Source organism: Aplysia californica, unplaced genomic scaffold (assembly GCF_000002075.1).
Source record: "Aplysia californica isolate F4 #8 unplaced genomic scaffold, AplCal3.0 scaffold00264, whole genome shotgun sequence".
In the NCBI taxonomy this organism is placed as follows: Eukaryota; Metazoa; Mollusca; class Gastropoda; order Aplysiida; family Aplysiidae; genus Aplysia; species Aplysia californica.
The window spans coordinates 610,746-631,287 of NW_004797534.1; the positions used below are offsets into that span (position 1 = coordinate 610,746).

A 20,542-nucleotide genomic window follows, 5' to 3' on the forward strand; every position below is an offset into this window, starting at 1 on the left:
GGGGGGGGTCAAAAAGTCCCAATAAATGTGTAAGATTATATTTGAACAGCCCGTTACGATATTGGTGGTGTGATCTTAAAGCTTATTCATTATGTTTTGCGTTTGGGGAAAAAATACCCGTCTATCTTGAATAGAAATCGAGATATTTGCGTTTGAGGGAATGGGGGTCGCCTGTTGTCAAATATAAAATCAGATAGAAAATAGTCACCAAAGTTTGATGACTTTCAAAGCTTGCATGCGTCCTTGGACACTGCATATTTCTTTTGTGGTGCCTTTGATCAACATTTTTCAGTAGGCCTAAAAAAAAGCCCAACATAAATGTGTTTTTAAATGGACATAGATCTATATTGAGCCCCCCTCCCCCCTTTTTTTCCGACGGGTGGCAAAACGTGAATTTCTTCGATTTCATTGTTTTGACGAGCGTCTGATTTCACTGCAGTAAGACCCATTGGTCTCGTTTTCTTATCGACATCTTAGTTTCCATTGCTCTCTGTGTGTTGTTCTTAATTTGTTTATGATATTTACTTATTTATTTATGGTATAGCTCATCACTAAATAAATAAGTAAGTATCATAAACAAATTAAGGACAACTAGTTCATCATTAAATAAATATGTAAATATCATAAACAAATTAAGGACAACATGATACAGCTCATCACTGTGGGTGGTTGGCGGGGGCTCTGGTGTGGTTTGCTCTTTCTTTCCCGTCAGATATCTCGTACTGATCTCTCCTCCTTCTTTTCTGTCTTTGTTGCTCTCTTGTAACACTCCTAATCTTCGGCACTTGTATGACCTTATTATGTTGCGAGTGCAGTAAAACTGTCACAAAAACTTTAAAAAAAAAAAAAAGGCTCATCACTGGGATAAGACAAAGAATGAAATTTGTCTTTTTAGTGAAGTGATATCGGCAGCTTTTGACGTGTAAACATAATAGACCTTATTGTATTTCTCTGTGTCTTCCAAAGCAAATTCAAGCCGCATAAAATGTAATCCCTCTTTTCACTCCAGTCTTTGTGTCATCCTCCTATTGTTTGGCCTAAATGTTTTTAGGCCTACATTTCACTTTTTCAATGTTTTTGTTTTCTATATTTACGCCTATATTTCACTTTTTCAATGTTTTTGTTTTCTATATTTACGCCTATATTTCACTTTTTCAATGTTTTTGTTTTATATGGCAACTTACTGTTTTTTGTTGCTGCTGTAGTTCGTCATTTGTTTCCTCTGTGGGTTTTAAGCCTAGGCGGTCTCCTTGTCTCATCCCGTTTTCGATAGCAAACTTTTCTGACACGTGGTTATCAAAATGGATTCGAGCAGATGCCTTGAGATAAATGTTTATCAATACATGTGATTGCATGTAGGCCTTAGATTCTATGTCTAGTTCACATTCGTCTGTCTGAGAGCTTCAACAATCGCAAAGTGTTCGGTGGAGTCAAAAGGCTTTTTCGCGGCCCGTAAAACCAACACATGGCTGTAGCTTACGTTGTATCATCTCTGGTTGTATTCGTGCCATTCTTCTATTACTTGATCTAATTAGATGGTCTGTTGTTGAGTCTCCTTCTTTTTAATCCAGTCTGCTCTACTTTTGCTTGGTTTTCGTAAAGCACTTTTCCATTCAATTCTGGAGTTACTCCTAACAGTTTATAAGTGCGGTGCAGGTTAAACTTATTTGCGTGTATTTTCTATGTCTCTTCTGTTTCCCTAGCTTTTTATACAAAATTGTTATTTATTTTGTTTCCTACTAACATTCAAGTTTAGCTCCAGGGTGCACACATTTTACTGAAAGTTTTGCTATAATTAATGTTACAGTAAATCGTCATCCCATCTTATGTTTGTCACTAATCACACCGCCTTTGTCAGGCTCTGTAATTTTATTATTTGTTTTGTCTTTTTCGAAGCTGCTTCGATTTATTTATCTACGAAGGGGAGCACTTCTTCAACGTCTGGTCTTGATTTTACTTCTGTTGTTCAATTGGAGCAGTCACTGCTTTTTAGTATAGCTTATTATGAAAGACTGTACACTTAATATCTTCTCTCAACTTGAGTTTACTTCACCTGGGAGAGAGAGAGAGAGAGAGAGAGAGAGAGAGAGAGAGAGAGAGAGAGAGAGAGAGAGAGAGAGAGAGAGAGAGAGAGAGAGAGAGAGAGAGAGAGAGAGAGAGACCCCGAAAGAGGGGGGGGGGGGAGTTCTCGTCGTCTGGAGGTTCAGGTGTTCGCCTCTTATTAAATAGGTCCTTGGTTCGAATCCCTCTCTAGTGGATCACTACCAGGGGCGTCTCGTGGGGCTCAAAAGTGGGCGTGCACAATTATTAATTAAGCTACTAATCAAGCTGAAGATAGCCAAGGGCATAGTAAATGGGATGGTGTATAATTTTACGATATTTGGGTTTGTGAGGGAGGACCTCGGGCTTTTATTTTCACTCCTTTTACTTGTCGCTTTGATTTCTAGAACTAAATCTGTTTGTTTGCTAAACATCAATTTCGTTCATCCTGCATTAGAACTGAACACTCAAGTACCCTGTAATAACTTTCACCAGTCCACAACAAAACCATTCAAAGGCACAACTTATAGGATCGGTGACTTAAGTATGTCACGTTCACCTCTCTCAGGTTCACGGCCACAGAGTCACTTAAAATAGCCTAGTGGCAAGACAATGAACCAATCACAATTCGCTTGAGCACTCTGCTGGATTGCTCTGGGGCTCACATAATTTTGGCATAGAATAGTGTACAGTCTATGGCGTTTCTTTTTAGACTGCTTACTGTGGGCTATGTTTCGGCACTATTCGGCAGGAGCACATTTGAGATGTGCCGACTTATTAATATTAATGTACCGCCAAACTCGCTACGAGTGTCGTCATCGCTTGGGTTGTCCCAAAGAGCGATTTATCGGTCAGGTTATCATTGTTGAATCCCTTATTACGTTTAGTTAAAGCTCGTTGGCTTTGTTTTACGGCGCTACAGATTCAGAAATAACAGTTACGGCGCCAGCAAGGACCTTGTTTTGATATAATATTTGGCTAGTATTAATTGTTTCTGGCGTCTTTTATTTTATTATCGTGGGTGCTTAAATAAAAGAACAATGATAAAAATTCTGGGCGGCACTGCCCGACCGTGCTCTTTGAACAAACCGCGCCTGATCGATCACTACCTTGTTGTGGTTATATAGCTTGTGACTTGTGTGCCTCAGTAACCGCAAGAGCTACGCTGGCTGGAGCCAATTAATAAATGTGAGGTGGGCTGACAAAATGAGTTACTTCTCGGATTTCAGCCCAATGGAAATTGATCCATCAACTTTATAGGTGAAGTTTGTACAGTTTGTAAGCATGTAATACTAAAAGACATAGTAGACTTGAAGAAGATGGCGTCAAATGAAAATCTATTAATCTGACCCTAGTGTCGATTTTCGCCGATATCTCCCTTCTTAGACTACGAGAAGTAACTCATTTTGTCAGCATGCCTCACAAATGCTCCTAGTAGGGCCACCCATGCCAGACAGGTCGACAGGTAGAGGTCAGACGAAGCGTGATCCTCCGGCCCTCCAGGTTTCGGAGGTTCAGCTCAGGGCTAACAACCCAGACTGGTAAAAAGCATATGTTACGGAAACAGCAACAAAGAGAAACCATATTTCTGTGTGTGATGGACCTTCAGAGTCCCTTGGGACTCGTATGAATGCTGGCAGTGAAAGCCGCAAGGAAGCTGTTTGCAGGAAGATGGAGGACCTGAACACCGCAAAGACAAAAGTTATCACAGGACTGTGGAATGTAAGGACAATGTATGAACCTGGTAAGTTGGCACAAGTAACGGCAGAGATGAGGAGATATGGATTACACACTCTGGGCATATAAATGAAAGTCACTGGACAGGATCCGGCAGGCTGAAAACGTCAACTGGAGAAACACTGATCTATTCCGGCAGAGAAGACAACCAACATAGGGAAGATGTAGCTATCATCCTGAAAAAGGGACTTGAGAAATACCTCACGGAGTGGAAACCGATCAACAGCAGAATGATGACACTGAGACTGAAGGGATACACCAATACAAGCATCATTCAATGTTACGCACCTACTAACGACAATGAAGATGAAAGCAAGGACTATTTTTAAGAACAGGTACAGAAGGAATTGACAGATATACCTCGTCACGACCTTATCGTTGTAATGGGCGATCTGAATGCTAAAGTTGGAGAGGACAACACGAACTATGAGAGAACGATGTGACAACATGGTACGGGTACAAGAAATGAGAACGGGGAAAGACTAGTGGACTTCTGCGCATTGAACAACTTCGTGATAGGCAGAACCCTCTTCCCACACCGTACAATTCACCAACTGACCTGGAATTCTCCAAATGGCAGGGACATGAACCAGATTGACCACCTTATGATAGGAGGAATGTGGAGACGTTCCCTACAGGATGTGAAAGTCAGAAGAGGAGCAGATGTCGGCAGCGATCACCATTTAGAGACGGCAAGGATAAAACTCAAGCTGAAGAAAACTTTCACCAGGGAGGCAACAAGGACTCGATTTAATGTTCACAAGCTCAGTGATGGCAATGTGATATCTGCCTTCCGACTAGAACTAAAGAATCGATTTCAAGCTCTCTAGACTTGGAAGAAACCACCCCTAATACAGATGAAGTCAATACCCAAATGAAGCATATTGTTGAGGCCTACACAGAAAGCAGTAAGGCATGTCTTGGTGTCAAGAAAAAGAATGCAAGCAAAGAATGGATACAGCAAGCAACTTGGAACACTATTGAAGAACGGAGAGAAATCAAGAAAAGACAGCTTGCAGCTAAGTCGATACGGCTACAGGAGAAGTACGCAGAGGATTACAAGGAAACTTGCCAGAAAGTTAAAAGACTGGTCAGGAAGGACAAAAGAGAAGCCATGGAAAAGTTGGCAATTGAGACAGAGGAGGCAGCTGCTAAAGGCGAACAAGGCAACGTATACAAGATCACAAGAATAATATGTGGCAGGTACCACGGTGGAATGAGTGGACCAATCAAAGACAAGGCTGGCAAGCTGCTGACAATCGAGAAGGAACAAGGCGCACGCTGTACAGAACACCTCTGGGAAGTCCTAAACCAACCTCCACCTGAGGACACCCCAGACATACAGGAAGCTACCTTGGATCTGGATATCAGCCCTGATCCACCACAGAAACACGAGATTGTAAAAGCTGTTAAGAGCCTGAAATTAAGAAAATCTCCAGGAATGGACAACCTGAATGCTGAATTGTTTAAAGTAGACCCAGAACTGACTGCCACCATTCTTCATCCACTATTCAAAACCATATGGGAGGGAGAGCAGATTCCCGAGGACTGGAGCACTGGAGTCATTGTTAAAGTACCAAAGAAAGGAGCTCTTAGAGACTGCAACAACTGGAGAGGTATCACGTTGCTATCAGTTCCCAGCAAGATCATGGCCAAGATTATTATTAACCGGATGTCGGATGCCGTGGACAGCTACTTAAGAAAAAAACCAGGCAGGATTCCGCAAAGAAAGAAGATGCACAGACCAGATATTTGCCCTCCGAAACATAATAGAACAGTGCACGGAATGGCAGAGACAACTTTATGTCAACTTCGTTGAATTTGAAAAAGCATTCGACAGTGTGCATAGAGAAAGTCTTTGGTACATTCTACGATCTTATGGAATCCCTTGCAAGATAGTAGAGGTCATCAAGAGCTTCTACCAAAACTTCAAGTGCGTTGTTGGAAACAGTACCACTGCTTTTGAGGTAAAGACAGGAGTTAGACAAGGATGCAACATGTCAGCAATTCTGTTCAACCTGGCCATTGACTGGGTCATGAGGAAAACAACAGAGGATACATCAAGAGGCAAAAGGTGGACCCTCTTCTCCACCCTCGAGGATCTTGACTTTGCCGAAGACCTTGCACTACTCTCAGATACCAACCAGCGCATGCAGGAAAAAACAAACCGACTCCACAAATACGGACGCCAGACTGGGTTAAGAATAAGCCAGAGGAAGACAGAAGTGATGACACTGAATGTAGGCTCCCCAACGCTGATTAGGGTGAACAACACAGACCTCACTATAATAGACACATTTACCTACCTAGGCAGCATAATCAAAACTGACGGCGGCACAAAGGAAGACATCATGAACAGACTCGGCAAGGCAAGATCTGTACACAGAAGCATGATCAACATCTGGAAGTCAGGACAGTTTAGTATACAAACCAAGTTAAAGCTGTATAACAGCTGTGTACTATCTACACTCCTATACGTAGCTGAATGCTGGAGGATGACTGATCATGACAGTGCCAAGCTATCTTCCTTTCATACAACCAGCTTACGCCAAATCCTCAGAATCTTCTGGCCCGACAAGATTTCCAACGCAGATTTGTTACGTAAATGTAAGCAAGAGGACATGACCACCATAATAAAAAGGTGAAGATGGAGATGGATTGGACATGTTCTGAGAAGAGAACCAGACTCTATTGTGAAGACTGCCCTCCACTGGACACTCGAAGGACGTCGCAAAAGGGGCAGACCCAAAGTAACCTGGAGACGCACAGTAGAGTCTGAAATGAAGTCCTGGAATCATTCGTGGGGAACGCTGACCAAGATGGCCCAAAACAGACAGAGTTGGAGATCCTTTGTTGCTGCCATAAACGTAAGATGTCGTAATGGGTAGTAAGTAAGTAAATAAGTTCGAATCCGGATAGCGACGGAAAATTTTGTTCTCTACAATGTTCTCCTTTTACATCTTTTCATGCTCTCTAATAATGTTCTATCGTTTGCTTTCGTTTCTACTTTCTGCCCCCCACCCCTTTCACCTCCTTTGCCCTCTCCTCTGGGCTCCTGACTTTTTCTGAAGCCTTTCTTCTACTTCTCCTTGGCTCCTTCTTACTGCTGTCTTTCAGCAACAACCTTGATCTTTTGGTAGGTAAGATCTACACCTAGCCTTCTCGGACAAGGGTGAAGAATCTCGGAGGTCCCATGTGCAAGTTGCGCACGTTAAAGATCCCTTGGTGGTTCAAAATCGATAAAAGTAGGCTTTGGCCGCCACCAGGACAAAATTCAAAATATTCTACCAACTGAAAATGTTTGGAGTGTCCTGCGTGCTCATAATACATGTATGGCATTATGCAGTTAATTGTGAGTACCGTAGTAAAACACTAGATCTACCCCCCCCCCCCAAAAAAAAAAAGACCGAGAGAGACTGACTTAGAGAGGTAGAGAGAGAGAGGTAGAGAGGTAGAGAGAGAGAGAGAGAGAGAGAGAGAGAGAGAGAGAGAGAGAGAGAGAGAGAGAGAGAGAGAGAGAGAGAGAGAGAGAGAGAGAGAGAGAGGCACGGCGGTTTTATGACGGGGAATCTCCCCGATCGAAAGAAAACCGGACGATAGCTTGGAACAGACGACGTAGTGTTATAGAACAGACAGTTTTCGCGTACGACAAATCTGATACAATTCATCGTTGCGTGTAACCGGGACTTGCCCTTATTTCGCCATGGTTTCATTTACGTAGGCATCTTTACACATGACAATGTGACAAAGCATCATTCTTACGACTGTGCCAACGCCACAAGACAATTCTTGGAAATTAAATCGTAACAATGATGAATGTGGTCACAGTTTAACTACAGCCCCGATAGGAATCCTACAGATGTGACGTCCCATGAAACAGCAGCTGTAACTTTCCTCCCGCAATTCAAACGCTTAATTGTTTGTAACATGACATTTAAAATGAAGTTACAGATAATAATATTATTATGTCCAAATTTTAACACAATCTTCCCCAGAAGAGTTCATGCTCTATACGAAAAACAAAGATTCCTAAAACAAATAAATTATGTTATTAATCATCATATTTAATGTTAAGGTCGCGCCTTTACGTGGCATTTCATTTAATTAGTGACTGCATGTTTTCCAATCTGTTTGCACGCGGCGAAGTAGAATTCGAGTTCTTCAACCATACTTACTTGTGAGCTAAAACCAGTTCTTTAATACTTGTATTTTGGTTTGTATACTTCAAAAGATTGTGCACGACCTAGGCTTTCTCAGTTTCAGACCTCACATCCCGCACCACTGGCCTCAACACTGGAGACCGAACACGTTCGCGGAGGGTCAGTGCGAAAAGCGGCGATAGACACGTGCGCTGGTGCGGGTGATGGAGCATTCTCGCACTGTACTCACTAGACTGGCGTACAAGGAACCTTACTTAAATTCAATGCATTTTTGTTATTGCTGCTTTGTTGTGAGAGTTTATCGGCTCTTATGACAAAGGAAGATGACATCAGTGACAAAGTGTATCAATTGGTCTACATGAAAATGAATTACGTTTGCATTTTACCACAAAAAAGATCGTGGCACACTAGTGGCATACCTTTTGTTCTTCACTTGCAACATCGTCTTCATTCTACATGTTTCAACAAATATGAAAGAAAATAAATTTGACATCCACACCCACACATACACACCCACACACACACACACACACACACACACACACACACACACATAATATATATATATATATATATATATATATATATATATATATATATATATATATATATATGAATGATGATGATGATTATTATTATTATAATTATTATTATTATTATTATTATTATTATTATTATTATTATTATTATTATTATTATTATTATTATTATTATTATTATATTAACTGAACACAATCCCTTACATCTCCTCTGAAAAAAAGTTACTTTGATATTTTTTTCTTCGCCTTTCCTTCATTTGCTCCGCAAATCTTTTCATGAAGATATTTGCCAGCCGAATCAGCTTACGATAACAATATTATATCAAGATGGAATATCGTTGGAAAGTCCCACCAAATCACCACTAATCAGTTTCTGAACAGTTTTTTCCAGCGGTTTCCATTAAAAAAACAAACAAAAAACAAACCTACCCAACAAGTAGTAGTAGTAGTGTAGGCCAACAATGTCTCTCTGGAAGGTTACACACGAAGTGCAAAATTTCATCCAGGCTAACTGACTCTAGCATGTGACAACATCTCTAGTGAAGCCTGGATGCCTGACGTGCTTCAGTTTGTGAAGCTTCAAATGAAACCTCTTTCACGTGGTCTTGGGTATGGTGAACGAAAGTAAAATAGATATCTACCTGGAAAAAGCAAAAACAGGGCCATCTCGAGTTCTGCTGAGCAAGACAAATGTATTATAATAATCTTTACTATTTGAAACATTGCCAATGGCTGTCAACGTCATCCATTGTTTGATAAAATGAGTCGAACTTGAAAACATCTCTTTCTTTAAATATATTCATTTCATCAATATCAGCAGCTCTAGAAGAAGCTGAACTTGTTGTAGTTGCTCTCTTTTTTGGAGCTAGTGTGCCACAATATGATGGTGGTACTTCTGGAAATATTGATGGAGGCTCCGTGGGCACCATAAATCTTCCAGCCAGTGTCAAAGGTACATCAGGTGGGAAGTGCAGAGAGCAAACTCCCATATACATTGTTGTAATCTGTGACATCTTCTACGATTAATTTATTTGGAACACTTTAGATCCACTGTGCTTTTTTCAGAATCTTTTTGGAAATCTATATTATTGTTATTTTGCATCTCCCTTTTGGTTGGCACTTCTACTGCCGCATCCCCTACACTTTAATTTCTTCCCATGTTCAAATGTTGCTCACACGGTTCATTGCGCTGAAATGGAGACGTCAGCTGAAAACTTTTTCACCGTAACAGTAGATTCTAGTTATAACAATAATATTCAAGATGAAAGAAAACTAGAATCTGGGTTAAACACTAAAACACATAATATAAGCACCCATTTAATCCTTAGAATTGAGAGTAGTGAAAATACATCCAAACGAAAAAAACGTGTACACCCAAGAGGACTGAAAGAAACAATGACGGCAACACACACATCTCTATTACACTATCAGCACGCAAAAACGTAATGCAAAAGTGTTCCGTCACCTGTATACGTATTAGTATTAGAACATCTGCCTATAGCCACTTTTCGCTTTTAATCGCCGTTTTTCCCTTTGATCCTCGATAAGATAAGGACCAGTCTCGAGGCAAGCTTATCAAGATAAGGTCGTCCACCCTGGCCTCCAATACCGGAGCCAAACGTCCGGGATACAGGGCTTGGACTGAGAGGGCCTAGTGCACGACCTCTCTTCTTTACTACCACGTGGAATTCAGGATTCCTCTTAAATAGCAACTGCAGTGGCTTAATGTCTTCAGTCATCAGAAAACCCTGTATATTCCACCACGATTTGATGTTTTGCAGTTAGGTCCAATATTTTCTTGAAAACAAATTGTTTCGCGAAGGTTTTAGTGGCTATCATATTGAGCCTATATATATGTGTTTTGCAGGAACCCCCCCCCCCCCACACACAAAACATACCGTAGTATCTCCGGTTTAACCAAATATTGTAGTAGATGATCTTTAGTTTAACCCATAATAAACAGTGTATCTGCGTGCGGGTCCTAAAGTAAAAATTTACCCGTGTAAGAGAATTGTGTTGACTCATATCTCTTAAAACACTAACAAACAATTTAGACTATGTGAGCCTGTATAATATAATATGAAGGCCTACACTTCGATTTGACCAGATGTGACAACCTCCATCCATCAGACCCTTAGCGCTAAGATCAGACCCCAAACGTCCGCTTCTTCTTGCTAACAGCGGCGTTTAGTCTGTTACTAATCTTAGGCCTGGAATTCTGTCTTTGGCGCTTGCTCATTTTCCACCAATTGGGAAACCTCTATTTATGGTAACATATTCATTCCGTATTTGGGGTAGGCTCTAGGCCAATATAATATAAACAGTAGTGATGGGCCGATACCATAATTTAGGTATCGATGTCGATACCTAGTACTTTTCAAGGTATCGATACCGATACCTCGATACCTAATGCTATTAGTAATATACGCCGGGGGTAATAACAATGATAGTACATAACAAGATGGGTCACTTCTCTCTTTGAGCCAATTAAAAAAGTGTCCTCAAAATTTGGTGGCGCCCTCTTCACAAAAGCGCACTCTTTGCGAACAGAGTTACCCTACTTGAGTTTTTAAAAATCAAAGTGAAACTAGCAAGTTTTGGGATAAATTTCGGAAGAACGCTTTTTTAAAATGGTTACGCTGACAAAAAACCTCTTCCGGAGGAAAGGGTGATTGTTTTCTTCGTTTAATTTGACTTTAGAATGAAAGGGCGAGAGGTCATTAAAATATAAAAAAAATAAAACTCCGCACTGAACGTACCCGAACTGCTGATGAACAGCAGTCGATCTGCGCACGCAAGGAGGTGCTATTCCTATTCTTCTTCTGGAAAAACGAAAGAGAGCTTCAAAACAGACTGCAGCGCCATCTGAAGCAAAGAGCATACTTCCTGCGGACACTTTTTTGGCTGACTGGCCCATCTTGTTATTCACTATCTTTGGTAATAAGTAAAGACAAAAATACAACTATACTTTTCCAAGTATTTAGGTAACCGCGTCTAGACAAGTTACAAATTATTTGTAAAGGAGAAATAGAGAGAAATATCCAAATATGAGAATAAAAACAAAAACTAAGTGAAGCATGGGAGGAAAGTCAACTTTGCAAAAAATGTTCGTATTTGGAGAAAGAAAACACAAGAGTTCTAAAAAGGCAATTCAATTTACTAGATATTTAGCAACTTTAAATTAAACCAATGAGGATAAATCAGGGTTGCCAGTGAGGATTTTGCAAAATCACTAGATCTAGAATCTAGATAGAATTCATGAAAAACTTCTCTCTTTTTGTTAAAAAATCACTAAATTCAATTGAAACGCTTGCCCCCCCCCAGGAAAACTTATCAGTTTTGATAAACAAAAAATTCTCAAGGCCCAAGTCATTTGCTTTGGCAGCCCTGGGATAGATAACACATAGGTATCGATGTTTAGAGCAGGTATCGGTACCGATACCGATACCACTAGGTATCTAAGTATCGATACCTAGAATCGATACCTGCCCATCATTAATAAATAGTAAACAACGCAACGTTGAACCAGGGAGTTGAACACAAACCGGGTGCTACAGAGGAACCTGAATTCCACGCGGAAGTAAAATAGGAAAACAACTTTTCAGTAAAGAAGGGAGATAGTGCGCCATCTTTTAAAGTATAGAATCTACTATTAAAAATACATGACATGTATTAAGAAATCTGGTTTTCGCTCACAAGTAAGAAGTTGAAGAACTCGGAGCCAAGATTAATTCTCTGCACCATGGAGTTCGGGAGCAAATTTGTTTACCTTGGAAATGATGTTGAAGATGAAGAGGAGGTGAAAGTTTCAGAGGTGAACGATGTCGTCCTGTCCGACAGCGACGATTGTTCGGATGACGATGGAGAGGTATGCATGGTTTGGCTTCACAGATTTGCCCTTTTTGTTGTTGTACTGTAAACATGAACGAACATCATAAGCCGATGATTATAATAGCCCCCCCCCCCCCCCCCCTCCCCACTTTAATTTTTGCTAGAATTCAATTAGACTATTGCACGACAATAACGTTTCAATGATAATAATTTATATATAATATATAGATTCTTTATCATAATAAGCTGTCTTCGGTATGGCATTAGGCCTATTAAACTGTCACAGTTTCAATTATTGTCTAACGTATTATAGGAATTTATATTCAAGTTACTCATAACTCATATATATATATATATATATATATATATATATATATATGTTGGCTTGTAAGCCACACATCTTATACATGATATAACAGTCTATAAATTGTGTTTTTATTAAAAATAAATTTAATTGTTAATTATATTATTATTTAGACTATTTTCCTATTCGTGTATCATGACATGCATGGACGTTATAGGCCTACGTGTCAATGTTTAGGCATATGAAGTTCTTGTAATTACTCATAAAAATCTATCCTGAATATAAAAGTCATTATATTTGTGATAGAAACAAGTGGGGATGGCACTGGTGTCAGAGGTACAAAGCGAGAAAATATAGCCGCCAAAGTTTGGCGACTCCCAATAAAGACTGAGTGTACTTTGAAGCTGCAGATTTACACTTTTTGTACCTTTGATCAACGTTTTCCTGTAAAATCCACAGAGAAATGTGTTTTTAAATGGACACATAAACAATAAGATTTTGAGCCAGAAAAAAAAAGCCAGTTTTCATCGAGTAAATAATTTTGACGAGCGCCTGATTTCACCGCAATGCCACATATATGTGTCATTGTTGAATAAGCCTGCAAGCAAATTGAAACTTCTCAACCTATTTTCCTGGAATTAATTAAACCCTTCAGCCTCACCCTGTTTTTGTCTGAAAACTGATAATGACATTGCTTTTTCATCGTTTTCTTCTCATTTCAGACTTGTTTACTTGACATTTTGGATACTGCTGGTCAAGAAGAATACTCATCAATGAAAGATCTTTATGTGTCAACTGCAAATGGATTTGCTATTATCTACAGCATTGTGGACAAAAGTAGCTTTGTTGAGGCAGAGGCAGTTTTCAACTGGTTGAAACGATTAAAAAATGCAGATGATGTGTTCGCTGTAAGTATATCTGATAATCGCTGTTTATGACAATGAAGGTGACATATTAACAGAATTTCATTATTTGTTTGAAGTTTATTGAAGGAATGGGGTGGGGGTGGGGGCCGAGTACGTATCGTGGTAAAAAAGTAGTATTGAACAGGAAAGAACTTTAGTAAATGCAACATTAAGTCATATTTGTAAAGTAAAACGTGACTTTTTAAGAGTGGTATAGTCAAGTAAAGAAAAAAGTAATGTAAAAATAAGAGTTATATTGATTCAAAATATATTAAACTGGCCATATCATTCAAATTAAGAAGCTAAAGAGCTGTTACATACTCATTTCAGATATTGGTGGCCAACAAACAAGATTTGGTTGGTTCAGCTGAAGTACAAGTCACAACAGAACAAGGAAGGGAGTTGTCCACAAAACTTGGTATTCCATTTTATGAAACTTCAGCGCTCACAGGCACTGGGGTGAATGAGGCTTTTTCTGGTCTTGTAAAGATCATTCCAAGATCAAGCAGTGATTACAAGGTGAGAGACAAACAGACGGACAGATGTGGATGGATGTGTGGGTGGACGGATAGATAAATGGATGGATGATCAGACCAGACTAGACAGGCAGGGCACGGCAGGGCAATAGCAGGGTAGACAGACAGACAGACAGACAGAATTGCTATGTAGGGAAATGCATCACAATAAGCTTACTCCCACTGAAGAAAGCCAATAAAATCATAACTAATCATAACTGACTGGGCTCATCTCATTTCTTTGTTGCATTATTTATGTTCAGATTCTAATGAAACAGTGATTTTAAAAGAACCAACTTTTTCTGATAAATTATTAGTAGGTATATATTATATGACCTTGATCTTATTTCATTTGCTGAGATATAATACGTGAATATCCTACTATAATACTTGTCGTAAGGACATGACTTTCTTGTCTTTCTGTAAATTTGTTATTACTTTCTTCTTTTGTTTTTCCCTCTTTCTTTAATCAGGTTGTCATGCTTGGATCTGGTGCTGTGGGCAAATCTAGCATCACCATCCGGTTCGTTAACAACACATTTGTCGATGACTATGACCCTACAATTGAGGACTCGTATCGCAAGATGATCTCCGTGAAAGGTCTCACTCCCCTGACGAAGGACCAAAAGAAAGCTCTGAAGTCCAAGAAAAAGGGGAAGAAAACAACTGGTAGTGCAGGTGATGTCCAGCTGACAAGTGCAGGATTAGATGGGTCCACAAAACCTCTGGGAAGAAGCAAAAGTGGCGGGATGCTCAGCAATTTTCATCAGGGCATGAGCAGACTTTTTAGACTTGGTTCTTCAAATCTGCGAAGTAAGAGCATTAGCATTGCCCCCTTGGTCAGCTGTTAAAAAGATGGCTCACTGTTCAAAATACTAGTTTATGTTCACTAAATGTACAGAGGTACTGTATAATTGTCCCTTAAGAAAGAATGTTTGCCCTATTTATGTTTGGAATGCATACTACAGTGGAATCCACTTAAAGTGAACTTGACAAGGCCAAGTCTTTTGTTCACTAGATCTAGATGTGCTTTGAAGAAATGAAAAGGGGCTGCTCCCATCCTCGTACCACTTTGTCTGAGAATGGTTGCAATATGTTCAGTTACATCACAAGTTCTTATAGGTTTTTACATCTCAAGTGTCAACATCGCTATGAGCTATCCGCCCTCCTCATTCTCTGATATATCATTGTACAACTAGCACAAGGGCCTCAATATGCCTATATATTATGTTATCAAAGGTAATTTATTTTTGTTGCAGTCTAAAAATGGCAACAGATGAAAGCTGGCTGGCTTATAGGCATGAATATACAGTCAAACCCCTATATATCGCCTACCTTGGGACGAGCATGAGGTTGGTTGTACAGCGGGGCTGGCGGTACAACGATGTTTTCATATCCTCTGTTAAATACATGTAGCACTGACTGCGCAACATCAAGGGAACTTGTTTACCAATCCTTAGATGAATTAATGTGTTATCTCCCTTTGATCTGTCTGTCACTGAGACTTGCGCGTGAGTCCTCACTAAATAAAAGTCCCACGGGCATTCGCCAACCTGAAAGTTATTGGGCTGATGTCTGATGACGCCAGATATTTTGCCTCGAGGCCGAGATGGCAAGGTTCCTTTAGGGTTTCTCCAGGTGATTAAAAAATTCAATTTCAATTTTTTAAAATTGACCAAGCCCTAAAAATAATAGCATTTTCATAATCGGCACGTGATGATTTGTCGGGTTCACACAGGGAGTGAAATTTGATGCCGAATAACAAAATTATGTTTTATTTTAACTGCACTCTTCTACATTACACATTGTATTGTGTTCGCTTGCGGCACACTGCATCACTATATATCAATCCATATTGCCTGAAATTTACAAGACAAGGGTGGGGAGGTGGGACAGGCAGGGAGGGGGAAAATCGTCGAAAAGCGTTTGATCTAGACCTTGGCCTAGCTCATAGAAACTTGGGTGTGAAAGATTTTTAAGCAAGCACCAGTGTAGCCTGTTGTGTACTGAGTACTTCTGGCGGCCAGTTCGCTGGTGGTACAATAGGTAAATTTACAGTAGGTTTAATAAGGACCATACAGCTGAGACAGTTGGCGGATGGAAGGTGCAAATACTATGTTTATATAGCGGATTCTTTTCCTACATTGGCAAAACCTGGCAGTAAGCGGGGCTGGCGGTACAATGGGGAGGCGGTACAACAAGATTTGACTGTATTATTGACAAAAGTTTATTTTATTTTAGCAAATTACAAGTGGATTTCACTGTATATTATGTAAATCAAACATGAACACAAGCACAAAAAAGATTGAACTTTCTATTGTTTATTGATGAATGTGGGCTATTCCTTTTAGTTGCTGACTAAGTGGACACATTTTTATTCTTTCTTTCTTTCAGACTTTCCTTCACTCTTAGGGCAGCCTGCAGGTCCCCTGTTCAGATTTTCTAACCAACAATCTGTGTTTGGATTTTCTAACCAACAATCTGTGTTTGGATCTACTAATGAACTACTTTACACAGCACTACAGCACTGCTTCCCCGCAATTCGGCTAATGCTCTTACTCAGCAAATACGAGGTCTATCTCAGAATAAAGTTTCCCTGTCATGCTGTCCTCACATTTAATCATAAATCACATTGTATTTGGTATCAACAGAAAGCCTATTCATATGCCTCTTCAAAGTAGGAACCATCAAGTTCAAGACATTTCTCCTTTTGGTGTACTCAGCGGTCAAAGACAGTGGTCAGTGATCGTTTGTCCAAGGTCCCGAGTGCTTTTCTTATAGCTTCTTGAATCTGGTCCTTGTCCTCGAATCGCCGACCTCGCAGCATTTCTTTCACCTTGGGGAAGAGATGGAAGTTGCATGGGACGAGATCGGGTGAATATGGCGTGTGTTTCAATAATTCCCACGAATAGCCCTCAAGAAGCTCGTTCACAACTCTGGACTTGTGAACAAGCTCATTGTCATGATGCTGGATGACGCCTTCTTCAAGCAAAGCGGGTCTTTTTTCCAGATCGCAGGTCTCAGTTTGTCTTGGAGCTCGAACCTATAGTAGTCACCATTGACAGTTGCGTCAGGTGTGACTAGCCAGCTCAGTATGATGCCACTCGTGTCGAAAAAACCCAATGTCCATCACCTTTTCCTGTGTTTTCTGTGTGCGCTTCATCTTTCATGTCAGACCTCCCACCTTCACCCTCCCTGATCCATTTTCTTACTTTTTGAATTGATGGGGCATTATTCCCTATTACGTTGTATAGATCACCATGGGTTTCAACTGCAGACTGATTTGCCGAGAAGAGTAGAAAATGTGAAAATGTAATCACAACTCGGACATCGTAGCATGAGAAGTTGCACCAATGTTTTGCCCAGCCATTTTCCTCGAATTTGCCTTGGACAAAGTGCACAAGAGCACCACACTTGACACATCACAGCTCTATGACCCGTTCACCAATGCTCTTGCAATTTGGGGTTGAGATTTCTTAGATGTGATGTCATGACGTCACAAAATATAGTGGCTGTTGGTTGCATACTTTTGATTTTATGGAGGAAGGAAACTTTTTCCTTAATCAGACCTCGTGCCTCCACAGACACAGTGTCAACAACTACAGCAGCAACAACTGGTAGTGCCATCATTAAACGGTAAACCAACAGCAGATGCCCATTACTCAGTCCTCACGATTAATCCCGCAAGTTCAACAACATCCAATGCTAGGATAAATGTCACAACCTTTTTCTTTGACAGGAGCTGCCCGAGCGCGCCCTCTACCCTCACCTCTTCCCCCACGGACTTATCGTGCCGCTTCAGCTCCTACAAAGAAAGTAATGCAACAGAAAACAGATGCCAATGTCGTTCTCATCCCCTTTGGAAATTTGGAGGAAGAGCCAAAACTGGTCACGGGGGACCCAATTAGATGTGGGAAATGCAGGGCCGTCCTCACCAGCACTGGTAAACTGGAATCTGATGGTGACACAAGTATCTGGATATGGTTAGTTTGACTATTTACTCTATCTGTCATCATGATTGTTGTGAATACAGATATGTTCCGTGCATTGCTGATCTTTGAGCCTGGAATAAATATACATGCTCTAATCTCTCTATCTTTGCCTTTAAACTAGAAAAGGGAGAAAGTATCTTCGTTTGAATCCTGATTTGGGCTATGAGAAGACTTCTCAGATATGCATGCATGTTAATCTCTTACTTCTTCTTGTACTTAATGAGATATGGAAATTCATCAAAGTAGGGCCGTAGTTGAATATTTTATTTTCGAAACAGTGATAGTTTTCCTAGTTTTGTTTGCAACAAAAGTTTAAAAAATGTATACCTGAAACTATTCTTTATGAAATTGCTCCGTACTCTGAGAGTGAAGGAAACTATTTGAATGAATATGATTTGGAAATAATTTTTGAAAGTTTGGTTGGGAGGTTTCTGAATTTGGTTTTAGTGAATGAAGCAGCACAGGGATTTGCCTTCTGGCTTGAAATAGAAGCAGAGGCTGATCTGATGTTTAATTGAAAGTCATGTGGTGATCGGGGATGGGGGCATGGCAGTCAAAATCCATACATCCAAGCTGCTTTTGATAACCATGTAAACAAAAACTGCCATACTGTCCCCACTTGATTATTTCTGCTCATACTGAGACAAAACTAATATTTTATAAAAGTAGGCATACATACCAGGTGACCGCAAAAAACCTTTACCCATGGAGATTTATAGGCTTTCCTGTGGGTAAAGTGGTTTTTTGGTTAGTAGGTACATTCAATTTCCAAGAATAGCTCAAGTTTATCAAAGAACGTTAAAAGGAATAACAACGCTTGGAAACACTTTCTAAATTCTTAATTGTTTGGTGTGGCAGCCCCTGGACCTGTGTGTTGTCCTTGGCGGCATATTTAGGATGACAACAGTTCATAGACTAGTTTTTATATGACCATAACTGCAGCCTCATATCTTGCTTTTTCTTCTCAACAGTGAGTTCTGTGGGGAGATAAATCGTAACCTTGACATATCTGATGATGAGATCCCCAAAGGAGAACAGTTTGACTTCATGCTGTCACCACCTACCAAGCCAAAAGAGGAAGAGAAAGAAGAAGCTGCTTCTGCTACCCCAGTAGAAAAGAAAACTACCCCTGGTGTAGTTGTTTACTGCATGGACATCAGCTCATCAATGCAGGCTCTGTGTGCACTTCCCCAATCTCAGGGTGAGTTTTCAGAACATTTTTAATGTCTCTCCCTTAGATCCCACCGCTTACGATCCCGGTTTGCTTAAGATCCAGGTTCGCTTAAGATCCAGGTTCGCTTACGATCCCACTGTTTTAAGAAAACAAAATTTTTACTGTACCAACGTCACCCCTTAGATCCTGCCATGAAAGTCTACATTCAGCTAAGATTCCGCATTTCAGATAATAATTTACAGAAGAAAAACCTGGGTGGGCACAGCAAATCAACCCAGAGTGAAAATTTATGATCATTGAACTGCCCATTGTGTCACAGGTCAGCCACTCTCGTGAATGTGATCACAGGTCTGTCATAAATCTCGGAACCGTACAATATTTGGTTCACATGGGATCACACTGACGTATGAACGGGCAGATGTGTTTGTTTTCCCCAAACATTACACTCAGGTCTGAGCTCTCCACCTGAACTTTCATTATACTCTAGGTGGGTAGGGCCTATAAGTTCGCTCCAGGTGGGATCACATCGAACTGTGAACATTCATTTTGTCTAAAGATGACTTGAGTGCTGTGGCAAGTCTTTGTATCAGTAGAGCCATTAGGGACCATTCACAACTTACGCCAGCTCAGAGGGGGGAGAGGGAGTCCTTACAAAGTTGATGTCAATCATGATACTCTCAAAGGTTGGGAAAAAAAGAAATGAAGAACAATTTTTATAGACCACATTTTCTTGGCCTAAAATTAACACAGCTAAATTGGACTATATTATTTTTTTGGCCCAAAAGCTGAAATCAAGTTATCTCCCCATAACACAGACTGATTGAAGCTAGATTTTTTTTTGTGTGTCTAGTAAGTGTTTTACGGTGCTCGCAACTGCATAAGGTCATATGAGCGCACAGGACACATTAAACTTTTTTCAGTTGGTAGGAAATTTTGAATTTTGCCCGGGTGGTGGCCGAGCCTACTCTTATCGAATTTAGACCACCAAGAGATCTTTAACGGGCCCTCCGAGATTTTTCGCCCTTGTCTGAGAAGGCTAGGTGTAGATCTTTCCTACCAGAAGATCAGGGGTGTGGCTGAAAGACAGCAGTAAGAAGGAGCCAAGGAGTAGCAGTAGAAAGACTGCAAAAAGAGTCAGGAGCCCAGAGGAGAGGGCAAAGGAGGTGAGGGGGTGGGGGCAGAAAGAGGAGACGAAAGCAGACGACAGAACATTGTTAGAGAGCAGAAAGGGAGGTGAAAGGAGATAATTTTAGAGAAGAATATTTTTCGGTCACTACCCGGATTTGAACCCGGGACCTTTGGATGAGAGGCCAACACTTTAACCTCTAGGCCACAAGACCCCCCC

General features: G+C 40.5%; 2 protein-coding genes across 3 annotated transcripts in view; both read left to right on the top strand.

Annotated features, from left to right (window-relative positions):
- The first annotated feature begins 4,651 nt into the window (after nt 1–4,651).
- On the top strand, nt 4,652–5,596 carry LOC106012114. Its single transcript, XM_013083946.1, has one exon. The coding sequence runs from the start codon at nt 4,652–4,654 to the stop codon at nt 5,594–5,596; it is 945 nt and encodes a 314-aa protein (XP_012939400.1).
- A 6,364-nt stretch (nt 5,597–11,960) lies between these two features.
- LOC101858560 (circularly permutated Ras protein 1) overlaps nt 11,961–20,542 on the top strand; it is a 29,001-nt gene continuing 20,419 nt past the window's right edge. The window contains exons 1-6 of one of the 2 annotated variants that reach the window (XM_005100905.3): nt 11,961–12,344; nt 13,334–13,519; nt 13,847–14,035; nt 14,505–14,844; nt 17,771–18,014; nt 18,995–19,224. In XM_005100905.3, coding sequence (XP_005100962.1) covers nt 12,219–12,344; nt 13,334–13,519; nt 13,847–14,035; nt 14,505–14,844; nt 17,771–18,014; nt 18,995–19,224 — 1,315 coding nt within the window. In that variant the 5' untranslated portion in view covers nt 11,961–12,218. The remainder of the gene's footprint in view (nt 12,345–13,333; nt 13,520–13,846; nt 14,036–14,504; nt 14,845–17,770; nt 18,015–18,994; nt 19,225–20,542) is intronic. The other variant, XM_005100906.3, reaches the window with a different exon arrangement.

What these genes read in the sequence shown, in the direction of transcription:
- LOC106012114 (XM_013083946.1), top strand. Translation starts at nt 4,652, where the DNA reads ATGAAGCATATTGTTGAGGCCTACACAGAAAGCAGTAAGGCATGTCTT.